We start from the raw sequence: 14,188 nt of genomic DNA, 5'->3' as shown, positions 1-14,188 counted from the left end.
ATAGTTGTATTCAGGGTATTTGGAAAACCTGGCCCAGATAAAATGACCAAAAAACTTTTTCTTTTTTTTTTAAACGTGGACTGGATTTTAATGACACAAGTACCTGACATGCTGTGTTTTCCTATACACATGTGATAGATACAGACATCAGCTACACAAGCACCTGACATTCTGCGTTCTGCTATACACACACATGTGTGAGACACAGACATCAGCTACACAAGTACCTGACATGTTGTGTTCTCCTATACACATGTGAGAGACACAGACATCAGCTACACAAGTACCTGGCATACCGTATTCTGCTATACACATGTGAGAGACACAGACATCAGCTACACAAGTACCTGACATGCTGTGTTCTCCTATACACATGTGATAGATACAGACATCAGCTACAGAAGTACCTGACATGCTGTGTCCTCCTATACACATGTGAGAGACACAGACATCAGCTACACAAGTACCTGACATGCTGTGTCCTCCTATACACATGTGAGAGACACAGACATCAGCTACACAAGTACCTGACATGCTGTGTCCTCCTATACACATGTGAGAGACACAGACATCAGCTACACAAGTACCTGACATGCTGTGTCCTCCTATACACATGTTAGAGACAGACATCAGCTACACAGGTACCTGACATGCTGTGCACACAACTCTTTTGTGGTGATGCTGCGCTGGCTTCCATGGGACACAAATTAGGGGTGTGCCGTCGGACAGCACGGCTGATTCGGACTGAGAGTGTTATTTAATTTTTAAATTGTGTCGCAAGCCCTAGCCCTAAGATGCACCACAAAAAAAGATGGTGAACTCTGTCGGACCTGAGCAGGGAATTGACACATTCATGATTTCGGGATCACGATCTTAGTGAATAGCCGCACCCTGTATTAAAGTCAGACAATGCAGCAAAGATGGTGACAACATTCATGACATTGGGCACACAATCTTAGTGAATCGCCGCACGGTGCATTATAGTCGGGCAATGCACTTTATGTGTACTCCGATGAATGGGTATGTAAATGTACCCTTGTGTCTCCTGCTCCAAGTAGTTCCCTATAGCTGCCGGAAGCAGGGCCGCCATCATGGGGGGGGACTAGTGGGATTGTGTTCAAGGGCCCCCCCTGGCTTTCCTATAAAAAGTGGGGCCCGAGGGGCGCACAGTACCCACTAAACCCACCTTCCCGGGCCCTATATGAGAAAAAAAAAATCTATACTCACCTTTCGGCTTCTCCCGGCAGTGTCTCGGTCACATGAGGTCATATTGTATGCGCCGCACAGACCCTTACACTATGACGTCTCATGGCCGTTTCACTGCCGCGGCCATAGTGATTTGCCCAGTCCAGAAGACGGGGCCGGGGGGCGGGGAGAAGAAGCTGAAAGGTGAGTATAGATTTTATTTTTCAAGAGGAGGGGGGCGTTATTGGCAGGACATTTCATTAATGGGGGGCATCTGGCAGGACATTTCATTAAGGGGGGGGGGGCTTCTGGTGGGAAGTTTCATTAAAGTGGTATTCCCATGAAGACAAGTTTCTTATATGTACTCAGGATAACAAAATAACACATTCTCTAATTCACTGTTATTAACAAAAATGCAGCATTTCACAGATGTCCAACCTGTCTCTATCTATCCTAGTGTACACAATTTGAGTTGCCCCTAGACATGAGCCAGTAACTTCTGACTTCAGGTCGGGCGCCATCTTGGATGAGTTTGTGCAGATGAGATTTGTCTGTCTCTGCTGTGCCTGTAGCCACTCCCCCTGCACAGAGCCCAGAGACACTCACTGATCACATCCTGTCAGCACATGGTGAGCAGAGAGAGAGAGGCTTCAAACTACAAGCTACAAGGATATAAGTGATCTGGGGGAAGGGGGAGGCAGGCACATGTCTGTGAGATGTAGCAGAGCTCACAGTGGAACAGTGTTATGGTATATCAGCTTCTGTGTAATCATCTCCATGCATCTCTGATCTGTCTCATCTCTCTTACTATGTGTCAGAAGCCAGATGAAAGTGTATATACACCTTGTACCCTGATAATATAACCACAAAACTAGATGGGTCATAATGGGGCAGATTTACTTACCCGGTCTGTTCGTGATCCAGCGGCGCGTTCTCTGCGCTGGATTCGGGTCCGGCCGGGATTCATCAAGGTAGTTCCTCCGGCGTCCACCAGGTGGCGCTGCTGCGCTGAAAAGCATCTGAACGTGCTGGAGTTCACCGGCTCGGGCTGAGTGAAGGTAAGCGCGTCCCAAGCGACACATTTCTTCTTTTAAATGCGGCGGTTTTTCCGAATCTGTCGGGTTTTCGCTCGGCCACGCCCCCCGATTTCCGTCGCGTGCATGCCGGTACCGATGCACCACAATCTGATCGCGTGCGCCAAAATCCCGGGGCAATTCAGGGGAAATCGGCGCAAATCGGAAATATTCGGGTAACACGTTGGGAAAACGCGAATCGGGCCCTTAGTAAATGACCCCCAATGTGTCTCTTTAGAGAGGCCTCGCCCACACCCTGGGATTTTGCATTGAGCAGCCGAGGGAGAGATAGGAACTAAAACAGCAAAAAAACTGAGAATTGTAAAGTAAAGGGTTAAAATTATCTTTATAGTGTGTACATCACTAGGGGATATAAATGTGAGAGTTTTCTTTTGTGGGAAAACCCCTTTAAGGGGGGCATCTGGCATGACATTTAATTATGGTGGGCGTCTAGCACAACATTTCATTAAGGGGGGCACCTGGCAGGACATTTCATTAAAGGGGGCGTCTGGCAGTACATTTTATTAAAGGAGGGCATCTGGGGTGGACATTTCATTACAGGGTGGCATCTGCTGTGAACTGGGGGGGGCTGACTGTGGATTGGTGGGGCTATTTATATACTGAGGGGACATGTGCTGCTGTTGTCTATATACTGAGTGGGCATGTGCAGGGGCTATCTATATAGCAGTGGTGGCGAACCCATGGCACGGGTGCCAAAGGCAGCACTCGCAAACCTCGCAGTGGGCACCCAGGTCATCGCCCCAGCATGAACTTCACCAGACAGGACTCAAAGAATCTTCCTGCAGAATCTTCCTTCAATGATAGGCAGATTTGCCCTCCTCCTTTAAACTACGTTGGTGTCCTTAGAAGGCTGAATGATTGAAAGTTGTCAAAGAACAAGGAGAAATAAATTACTGCTTAAATCGCTGTGCTGGCACTTTGCAATAAATAAGCGGCTTTTGGTTGAAGTTTGGGCACTCAGGCTCTAAAAGGTTAGCCATCGCTGCTATATAGTTAGTGGACACGTACAGAGTCTAGCTTGTTTGATCAAGGATAAAATTGTGTATAATGTTATCAATGTGGGAACGAACACCGGTGGGGGGCCCACTAAAATCTTCCAGTCAGGGGCCCCAAAATATCTAGTGGCGGCCCTGGATGCGAGCCGATGATGTCCGCATCTCAGTGCTGCAGTGCACAGCAAGAAGACAGAGGGAACTATGAGTAGGTTTTTTTGTTCAAATTATGCAGAGGGGGCACATTGAGGAGGCTGTGGAGACATTGCAGGGTGCTGTAAGAGCATTACTGGGGGCTGTGGGGACCTTCTTAATGGGAGCTGTTAGCAATATTACTGAGCCCACAGAACCACCGTGTGCAATGACGTAAGCAGAGTCTAAGTGGCACACAGTTGTCACCAGTGCGCAGGCGCGGGGACGGTAATGCCCTGTGCCTGCCCACTCCTGGCTGGCCGCGCCCTCCGCTTTGCCGGCCGCGCCCCCCTTTTCACGGCCCACGGCAAAACGGGTTGGACTTGCTGCGGCAGGATAGTACCAGGTCGCTCCACAGGCACAACTTGCTCGCGGTGGTGACCAAGGCGGGGTACAGAGTCAGCAGGCAAAATCGGAGTCATTGTCAGGCAGAAGGTCAGGACAGCTAAAACAGGATCGGAATTGGGGACGGCAGCAGAGAATCGAAGTCAGGAACGTAGCAGGAGGTCACAACCGATAATACACAGACAGTCAGGGAACGCTTTCTTAATGGCATAAGGGCATAAAGATCTGGCGGGGTTTGCAGGAAGATGGCAGCTATTTATTAGATCAAGTGAGGACTATTGCCAATTAGCAGCGCGCTGGCCCTTTAAATCGCCAGGAGCTGGCGTGCGTACGCCCTCGGAGATGGGGAGGCCTGCGTAGGACTGTGGGAGACATTGCTGGAGCGCAGTCAGGTAAAACAGCCTGTCGCTGCGTACTGGGGGCCCGAACCCCTTCCAGGACCTCCTTTACCTCAAAGACATTAGTGCCTCGGGAGCAGGTAATTGCTCGGAGAAGCGGTTCAAGATGACTGGCATCAGAAGAGAGACATGAAGGAGTTTGGTTCAGGCAAACCAAACTGAAGGACCAGGCAAAGGAATGAAGTGGGACATCCTGGAAAACCGGTTTGTGACCACCCAGATGACGATATTACCGGAATATGGCAGAAAATCTGTGACAAAGCCCATGGCTATGTGAGTCCACGGGCAACTGGGAATCGGCATTGGCAGGAGCAGATCTGTTGTCTTGAGATGTGACCACAAAGTCTTGTACATCCTCGACCAGATCTGACCACCAGTAGAAAAGAGATATGCGAGTGACAGATTTCTGCAGCCCAGGGTGCCCAGCCACATCAGAGCTATGTCCCCAAGTTTCATAGTTTCATAGTTTATACGGTTGAAAAAAGACACTTGTCCTTCAAGTTCAACCAAGGAAGGGAAGGGATTGGATGAGGAAGGGATTTAGGGGAAATAATTCTATATACCATAACCATCAATGTTATTTAGGTTTAAAAAGGCATCTAGTCAGTATCCTCTTCCGAAGAGCCGGTCAGACATAGGTCTTGCCAGAAGGAAACTGCTGTAGGTTCACAGGAGCAGCAACAACCAGCTGTTCAGGAGGAACAATATGTTGAGGAGTTGGTTCTTCCCCAATTTCATCTTGACATTCTTTTCTGCTGAAATGTATCAGGAAGTTAAAGCGGGAGAAGAAGAGGGACTGACAAGCCTGTCATTGAGACGCTGAGCGGTCTGGAGGTATAGGAGATTCCAAAGCAAGCTTAATGGCCAGAAGCTCCTAATCACCTATGGATTAATTCCTCTCTGCGACTGAAGAGGTCTTAGAGGGTTTGACCTTTGGGCCCTTTCTGGGTGAGAACGACTCCAGCACCAACCGAGGTGGCATCAAAATCTAGCAAGGATGGTTTCTTAGTATCAAGCCAGGTGAGAACGGGGGTAGAGGCAAAGACTGACTTCAGCTTGGAGAAAGCTTCCTCAGCCGCCGGAGGCCACAGATTAGTATTAGCGTTTTTCTTGGTCAGCACCACAATGGGAGATACGAAGGAGGAAAAATGCAGTATAAACTACCGTTAGTAGTTAGCGAAGCCCAGGAATCTCTGGATAGTTCGAAGTCCTACTGGGTGAGGCCAATGAAGTACCGCAGACAACTTTGTGGGATCCATCTGTAGACCCTTGTTAGAGATGACATACCCGAGGAATGGAAGTTTGGTGTAACTGCTCGAGCTTGACATATAGGCAATTGGCCCGTAAGTGCCTGAGAACTTGTCGTACTTGGACCTGATGGGATTCAAGGGCAGTAGAGAACACCAGGAAATCGTCCAAGTAGACCATGACACAGGTGTAAAGCAAGTAACTGAAAATGTCATTGTGGAACTTTTGAAATATGGTAGGTGCATTACAGAGTCCAAAGTGCAGGCCCAGAAATTCGAAGTGCCCAACACGAGTACTGAAGGCGGTCTTACATTCATCACCTTAACAAATGTGGAGATTATATGCCCCCTCTAGGTCCAATTTGGTGAAGACCTTGGCTCCACCAAGGTGGTCAAAGAGTTCTGTGATCAGAGGTAGTGGGTATCGGTTCTTTACTGTAACTTTAAGACCGCGATAATCAACAGAACCATCCTTCTTGGCCACGAAGAAGAATCCAGCATCGGCAGAAGAAGAGGACTTGTATGAACCCCTTCTACAGATTCTTCTTAACATAAGCCCACATAGCCACAATGTCCGTTACGGACAGAGGTGACACCCAACCCCCTGCAACAGGTCAATAGGGAAGTCATAGGACCGGTGAGGTGGCAAAGTCTCCGCTTGCTTCTCCGGGAAAACATCCGCAAAGTCCATATATGAGGTGGCGAGGCTCACCAGAGACTTGTAGGACACCTGAGAGTCTGTGGTGGATACAGGATGAGGTACAACCAAACAGTTTGACTGGCATTCCGGTCTCCAGCGAATAACTTCCCCTCTTCTGCCAGTTAAACACAGGGGCATGCTGCTGCAACCACGGAAGGCCCAGAAAGACAGAAGACTTGGTGCGGACCAGATCGCAGAGGATCTGCCCACTGACGGAGGAAATGACCAGCTGCTTCTCAAGAAGGACCACAGAGAGATGATGCTGGGAGACCAGGGCATCCACAAAGTTTCCTGCAGAGCAGGATTCAGGAAGGCAGAAGTTTGAAACTGGCCACTTGTTCCTGATCTTAGTAGGACCGGAATATTCAGGCGAGGATAAGCCTTGCTCTCATCTAGGGACGCTTCTCCCAAGAACCCTAGGTGCTTCCCGAATGCTGTGGATGGACTGGACAAAACTCATTAAAGTGCTCCGGGCTGGCACAATAGAGGCAGAGATTCCAAAATGTTAATAAAGATAGAGAAAGGCAGCACTCAGCAGTGTGTTCGTTCTTTATTCAAAATTTCAGCATCACAGACAGAATGCAACGGGCCATTTCGCACTAAACAAGCTGTTCCTCTAGCCTTTTACGTCACACACACGTGGGGTGCTCCTTATATGCTAAGCACACGTACCACGCTGCATGCATTGTCCAAGTAACAGTAGCAACAAACATAAGACCGTGTTTCATGCGGTGACGAAAAACGACTCTTTACTAGGTGGTTCCTGTCACGGGTGCCCCCGCAATCCGTGTCACGGACCTGTGCCCCGGGTTTGAACTCACCTCTCCATGTTCCTGCTCCCACCCGGCCTAGGCCACGAACGCGTCCCTGCCCCCTAGCACGACTTCCGGGATTGCTATTTATCCGGTGGCTCCCATTACTCACCCCCCTCCCCCCCCCCCCCCCCGGATCTTTGAGCTCTTGTCATTGTCTAAAGTCTCCCGTGTTCCTGTTTTCCATTCATTTTCCGCAGAAAGACCATCCCACTTTGCGGTGGGCTCTGGTGAAGACCTGGTGCCACTTAAGATTCTGGTCCCAGGTGTAGGCTAGTACATCTCCCGCGATGGTCCAGAGGGTCCAATGACCCAGAACCCTAACAGTTCCTAGTAGTCTTACTTCTTCTAAAGGAGATGACTGGTCATGATCTTGTGACTTCTATCAATTGGGGGTCTTCTTTTAATATTTCCCAGTTTTTGTAAACGGCCATGCATATTGCATACGTATTGCATTGAATTGCATATTGCATCTGTCTGTGATGCTGAAATTTTGAATAAAGAATGAACATGCTGGCGAGTGCTGCCTTGCTCTATCTTTATTTACGTTTTGGGCTCTACTGATTAAAGAGCGCAACCCTATATGGTCGGTGCTATGACCTGTTCATTAACCGGTTGTTGGACAGTACATAATACATGACCCCGCCATGTGACTAAACGTCATATAAACAACGGGAACTCCGTAACAATCCCTGTATGGATCACTTCACAATTGGCAAGTACAGGTCCATCCAGGACCAACCAGCTAGGCGATATCACCTTCTTCAATGGGTATGTAAATCATAATGATGATCATATGTAAGCGGCGTAACGGTTGGTCAAACTATGGAAACCGAATTGCATGAAGTCTATAAATTAAAGTGGATAAAAACACAAAATAGGCAGACATACTTGCTCACAAGAATCGCAGACTATGAAAATATTTTACAACAATATAACATGACCTGATCTAACATTAGAAACGACATGACCTGGAAGGTGCAACGTGGAGAGAGTAGTGGTGTACAAAGGTGAGTAAACAAGTGAGGCATTGATGTGGAGAGTTGATAATGGTGGAATAGATGGACGGTAGGCAAGTAAAACAACCATAGCAAATAGATAGTAAATGGAAAATAATTTTAGACAAACATAATAATTCTTTATTTTTCTCTGCCATCTTACCTGTCTCCTGCCCTGTCTAACTGCAATGTATAACTGTAGCAGCATATGCTACAAGATTTCCCACATTCAGAACATGTAAATGGTTTCTCCCCTTTGTGGATTCTCTGATGTTTAACGAGAGCCGAATTATCACTGTATTTTACCCCACATACTAAACATGAGAATAGCGTCTAGCCGGTGTGAATTCTCTGATGTTTAACAAGATGTGATTTTTTAATAAAACATTTCCCACATGCTGAACAAAAAAATGGCTTCTCCCCTGTGTGAAGTCTCTGATGTTTTACAAGATCATATTTTCGGACAAAACATTTCCCACATTCTGAACAAAAAAATGGCTTCTCCCCTGTGTGAAGTCTCTGATGTTTAACAAGATCATATTTTCGGATAAAACATTTCCAACATTCTGAACATGAAAACGGCTTCTCCCCTGTGTGAATTGTCTGATGTGCAACAAGTTTTTTTTTTTGGCTAAAACGTTCCCCACATTCTGAACATGAAAATGGCTTCTCTCCAGTGTGAATTCTTAGATGAATACCAAGATCTGATTTTCGACTAAAATATTTCCCACATTCTGAACATGAAAATGGCTTCACCCCTGTGTGAATTCTCTGATGTCTAGCAAGATCTGATTTTCGGCTAAAATATTTACCACATTCTGGACAGAATCGCTTCTCTTCTATGTGAATTAGTTGTTGTTCAATATCTAATTTGTGGATTACATCTTGTTTCCCAGTCTGTGATGATGAAAAAGATGGGTCAAATAACAAAGAAACAGGTGAAAGACCATTGCTGTGTAGTGCTGAGGATGGATCTTTCTCTTCATATGTATCTCCTGTGATTTCAAATTCTTCCACTTTAAAATCTGAAGATATCAGACGTCCCTCTGAGCTCCTGCTGCAGTCATCTGCCAAGAAAACATAACATTTTATAATATTTTGATATTTTATAGATTCCCTTTTCTAGGTTGCTGAAGATCTTCTGATCCTTCCTGACCCGAGCTCCTTTTTAGAACGATCAGAGCTCAGTAAATTTGTGTTGGGTAATGGGCCGAGTAATATGCTTTATCCATTACCAGCCTCACATAGAAGGTGTTTCCTCTGTTGTAACAAACAGAACCCAGGAGCGGTTATAGATCTGAGCTAAAACTTAAACCACTTTCTGGATAGTTCTATAATAAAGCACCTGGGGTTCTTCTGAAATTGTCTTGAACTTTCCCATTTTTTGGGAAAGTGGCATTGATGACACAGACTAAAAAAAAGTTACAAATCTTGGCATAAAAATAGAAATTCAAATAGAAATGTTTGATAAACTCTTACTTAGTACTTAAACCCTTTAAGGACGCAGCCTTTTTTTGACTTAAAGGGGTCTTCCACTTGTAGCAAATAATTTATATTGTTTGTGTAAGGAAAAGTTACACAATTTTCCAATATACTTTCTGTATCAATTCCACAGGGCATTCTAGATCTCTGCTTGCTGTCCTGCTATAGAAAGTTTCTGTGTTTACTTCCAGTGCATAGACATCTGTCCATGATGTCACACAGGTGCATGAGACATTATTATTATTATTAGAGAGTTCAAGCCAACCAGTCAAATCTGAAATCTCTTGAAATGGCAAATTATGCCTCCCCGCTCATTTCCTTGGCGCCTTACTGACAATCTTCTCAAGAACTTTGTCGGCCTCGCAAATCTCCGGCGGAAGATTTTTGAGATTATTACTATACACTCAGGACTCAGCCATCTCTTCCTATACATTGGGAGACCCTGAAGGGTATTCTCCAATTAATATTGACCAAACACAAAGCTCGTTTGAAGCAAGAGGAAGAGGTGGGCGTGGAAGTCGTCCGTAGACAAAGAATAAGGGAGTGGCACCAGCAGGTTCAGAGTCTAGAGAATTATAAGAAAATTTGCTCCTGTCTAGTGATATTATTGGTGATATTGGTCTTTCTATGGTGCTCTGTTTATTATCAGTATGATGATATTTATCTTGTCGTGTTGGCACTTTGCGATAATTGCATGGACTTTGGTTTACAGTTTGAGCATTTGGTCTCTAAAGGTTTTCACCATCACTGCACTGAGCGCTAAGAGGTTACATTTAGAAGGTGATGCTCTTGTGCTTTCAGGAGATCTAGTATATGTTCATACTGACCTAGCAGCTCCGTCTCTTCCTTCACGGCCCCGGGGATCAGTATTCCTGCAGGAAACACAGAGACTGAATTCCTTCTTTCCATACAGATAATGAAAGGACGTGTGGATTTAGTCCTGTCTATTACCTGCTGATGTGAGGGGCTGGTGGTCCTCCATCATGACGTCCTTGTACACATCTTTGTGTCCTTCTAAATACTCCCACTCCTCCATGGAGAAATAGACAGCCACATCCTGACACCTTATAGGAACCTGACACACACAATGATCCCGTCATCACCCAGATCCCTTCATAGCGTTACTGTATAATGTCCCAGCATTCCCAGCACCAGCAGTGTCACCTCTCCAGTCAGCAGCTCCATCATCTTGTGGGTGACTTCTAGGATCTTCTGCTCATTGATGTCATCATGTATCAGGGGGTGAGGTGGAGGAGCCGGGATTGGGCTCAGGGTTCTCCCCCGTCCTTCATACACAGGGGCCTGACAGCGCCCACTAGAGGTCTTCTTCACTACTGTGTAATCCTGGTTATGGAGAGACACATTGATAAATCTCCCTCCATACATTTCCAGAATCTCTCACCTCTCCAGTCCTATCATCTGTTATTCCCATAGATAATGATGTAATGTGACCTCATCACAATCTCTCACCTCTCCCGTAATATAGAAGAGAATCTCTAGGGTGAGCTGGAACATTCTCTCCACCCTCGTGTCCTTCTCATTTCCCATCCTTGAGGGGTCAGACGCTAAAAGGAGAAGAGATTAGTAAAGGATCCTATAATGTAGAAACCTGAAGAGACAAATTATATCAGCAATTGAAGACAACTTTGGTCATAGACAAGGGATGCACCAATACCAGAATCTTGAGTGCAACACCAGGAGAAGTTACACGATACCCAATAATTATACTTCCAAGAAAAAAAAACAGAGCCTGGAGCTTGTGTCACAGTGTAACTATATGGAAGCTCTGGTGAGATCACATCCTCTCCATGACAGCCAGTAAGTCCATTGTCCAGTGGATGGATTCGCTGTCTTGTATCTCTATGGCAGGTAGAGAGTGGAGGTTGTGAGTTCAAATCCCCATCTAGGCAAAAAGTTATTTAAATTAATAACATAAAATAATTTTAGAGACCTTGTGTCAGGGGAAGCCCTCAGAGATGTAGAAACGCCATATTTGGACAGATATTGGGATTTCCTAATGATGTGGTTCCTGCTCTGGAATGGAGTCTATACAACAGCACAAGTCAAGAGTATGAAATTATCGCACAAGCTTTGAGGTTTTGATGCATTGTGCAATCCTACTCAATGTGCAACTCTCTTCAGCTCCTGCATTGCGGTATGAAACGTTACGTGTAAATACAAATCAGACACAACAGGGATCTGCTGAGCCCAATGGCATAAGTGCTTCCACAGATGCTCGTTGCTGATAGCATGTGTTTCAGTGGAAACACATAAACGATTGGGCCAAGCCTTTTTGAGGGTGTGGTCACATGCTGCGCTTGCGTTGGGTTTGAGGGTGCGGTCACACGTGCAAACACAGTTTACAAACCCAGCACTAGTGCACGGGCAAGCCTTGGCCCGCTCGCATATGTGTTTCCAGTAAAGCGCATTCGATCGGTAAACAATCACATGCACTTCTTTGAAAATTCATAAGCGATAGTGGAACGTGTGACCGCACCCTAAACTATGCAAGTCACAGGGTGCTGGTTACTGATCGCTTGCATTTTCATATATATTGTACATATTTATATCCACATACCTACATATACAGTAAATGCAAACTATACTATATAAATCTAGCATAGTAACACACTGTACACACATCCACATGGCCACATACAGCACACACATTATCCACGTGGACACGTACAGCACACACACTATACACATGTACACATACAGCACACACATTATACACAAGTACACATACAGCACACACATTATACACAAGTACACATACAGCACACACATTATACACAAGTACACATACTGCACACACATTATACACAAGTACACACACAGCATACACATTATACACATACATCCCCCCCCCCATCTCCTTTCGTATCTGGCGTGCTATGGAGGAGAAGGGGTGACCATAAAGATACACGGCCGAGTACATGGGGAAAGATAGGACATGTTCCCCATGTCTGGCACCACATCACTCCGTGCAGCTATAGCCGTCTATGGTGGACGTATGGACAGCTGCAACTTACACTGTATATATACACGTCCCCCATACATGTGTGTGAATTCAGCCTAAAAGCCCGGTCACCTCCTCCCTGTAACCCTGATAGAAGAGCCGCGACCCCTCACCTCCTCCTGCACAGCCGCCTCCACATACAGGACCTGTGATGATGTCATAGTCATGTGACCAGCCCCATGTGTGGGAGCAGTCATGGGGTCACATGTGCAGGTCTGACAGGATTCTCCGCTCAGAGGGTTCAGCGTTACCTCAGGAGAGTCTGCAGCAGAGCTGTGTGTGTATAGCAGAGCTGTGTGTGTATAATGTGTGTATAGCGGAGCTGTGTGTGTGTATAATGTGTGTATAGCGGAGCTGTGTGTGTGTATAATGTGTGTATAGCAGAACTGTGTGTGTGTATAATGTGTGTATAGCGGGGCTGTGTGTGTGTATAATGTGTGTATAGAGGAGCTGTGTGTGTGTATAATGTGTGTATAGCGGAGCTGTGTGTGTGTATAATGTGTGTATAGCGGAGCTGTGTGTGTGTATATTGTGTGAATAGCGGAGCTGTGTGTGCATAATGTGTGTATAGCGGACCTATGTGTGTATAATGTGTGTATAGCGGAGCTGTGTGTGTATAATGTGTGTATAGCCGAGCTGTGTGTGTATAATGTGTGTGTGTATAATGTGTGTATAGCAGGGCTGTGTGTGTATAATGTGTGTATAGCGGAGCTGTGTGTGTATAATGTGTGTATAGTGGAGCTGTGTGTATAATGTGTGTATAGCAGAGCTGTGTGTGTGTATAATGTGTGTATAGCAGAGCTGTGTGTGTATAATGTGTGTATAGCAGTGCTGTGTGTGTGTATAATGTGTGTATAGCGGAGCTGTGTGTGTATAATGTGTGTATAGCAGAGCTGTGTGTGTATATTGTGTGTATAGCAAAGCTGTATGTGTATAGCAGAGCTGTGTGTGTATAATGTGTGTATAATGTGTGTATAGCGGAGCTGTGTGTGTGTATAATGTGTGTATAGCGGAGCTGTGTGTGTGTATAGCGGAGCTGTGTGTGTGTGTATAGCGGAGCTGTGTGTGTGTATAGCGGAGCTGTGTGTGTGTGTATAATGTGTGTATAGCGGAGCTGTGTGTGTGTATAATGTGTCTATAGTGGAGCTATGTGTGTGTATAATGTGTGTATAGCGGAGCTGTGTGTGTGTATAATGTGTGTATAGCGGAGCTGTGTGTGTATAATGTGTGTATAGTGGAGCTGTGTGTGTGTATAATGTGTGTATAGCGGAGCTGTGTGTGTGTATAATGTGTGTATAGCGGAGCTGTGTGTGTGTATAATGTGTGTATAGCGGAGCTGTGTGTGTGTATAATGTGTGTATAGCGGAGCTGTGTGTGTGTATAATGTGTGTATAGCGGAGCTGTGTGTGTGTATAATGTGTGTATAGCGGAGCTGTGTGTGTGTATAATGTGTGTATAGCAGTGCTGTGTGTGTGTATAATGTGTGTATAGCAGTGCTGTGTGTGTGTATAATGTGTGTATAGCAGAGCTGTGTGTGTATAATGTGTGTATAGCAGAGCTGTGTGTGTATAATGTGTGTATAGCGGAGCTGTGTGTGTATAATGTGTGTATAGCGGAGCTGTGTGTGTATAATGTGTGTATAGCGGAGCTGTGTGTGTATAGCGGAGCTGTGTGTGTATAATGTGTGTATAGCGGAGCTGTGTGTGTATAATGTGTGTATA

At 45.8% G+C, this 14,188-nt stretch overlaps 1 protein-coding gene across 1 annotated transcript in view; it reads right to left on the bottom strand.

Annotated features, from left to right (window-relative positions):
* Window positions 1-14,188, bottom strand: part of LOC140066004 (uncharacterized) — a 65,513-nt gene that overhangs the window by 26,729 nt on the left and 24,596 nt on the right. The window contains 2 exon segments of the mRNA XM_072113569.1: window positions 8,302-9,030; window positions 10,273-10,369. Coding sequence (XP_071969670.1) covers window positions 8,302-9,030; window positions 10,273-10,369 — 826 coding nt within the window.

The sequence above is a fragment of the Engystomops pustulosus genome, chromosome 6, assembly GCF_040894005.1.
Source record: "Engystomops pustulosus chromosome 6, aEngPut4.maternal, whole genome shotgun sequence".
NCBI lineage: Eukaryota > Metazoa > Chordata > Amphibia > Anura > Leptodactylidae > Engystomops > Engystomops pustulosus.
Note: the sequence above shows the minus strand (reverse complement) of the source record. Positions and strands in the feature narration are given on the sequence as shown.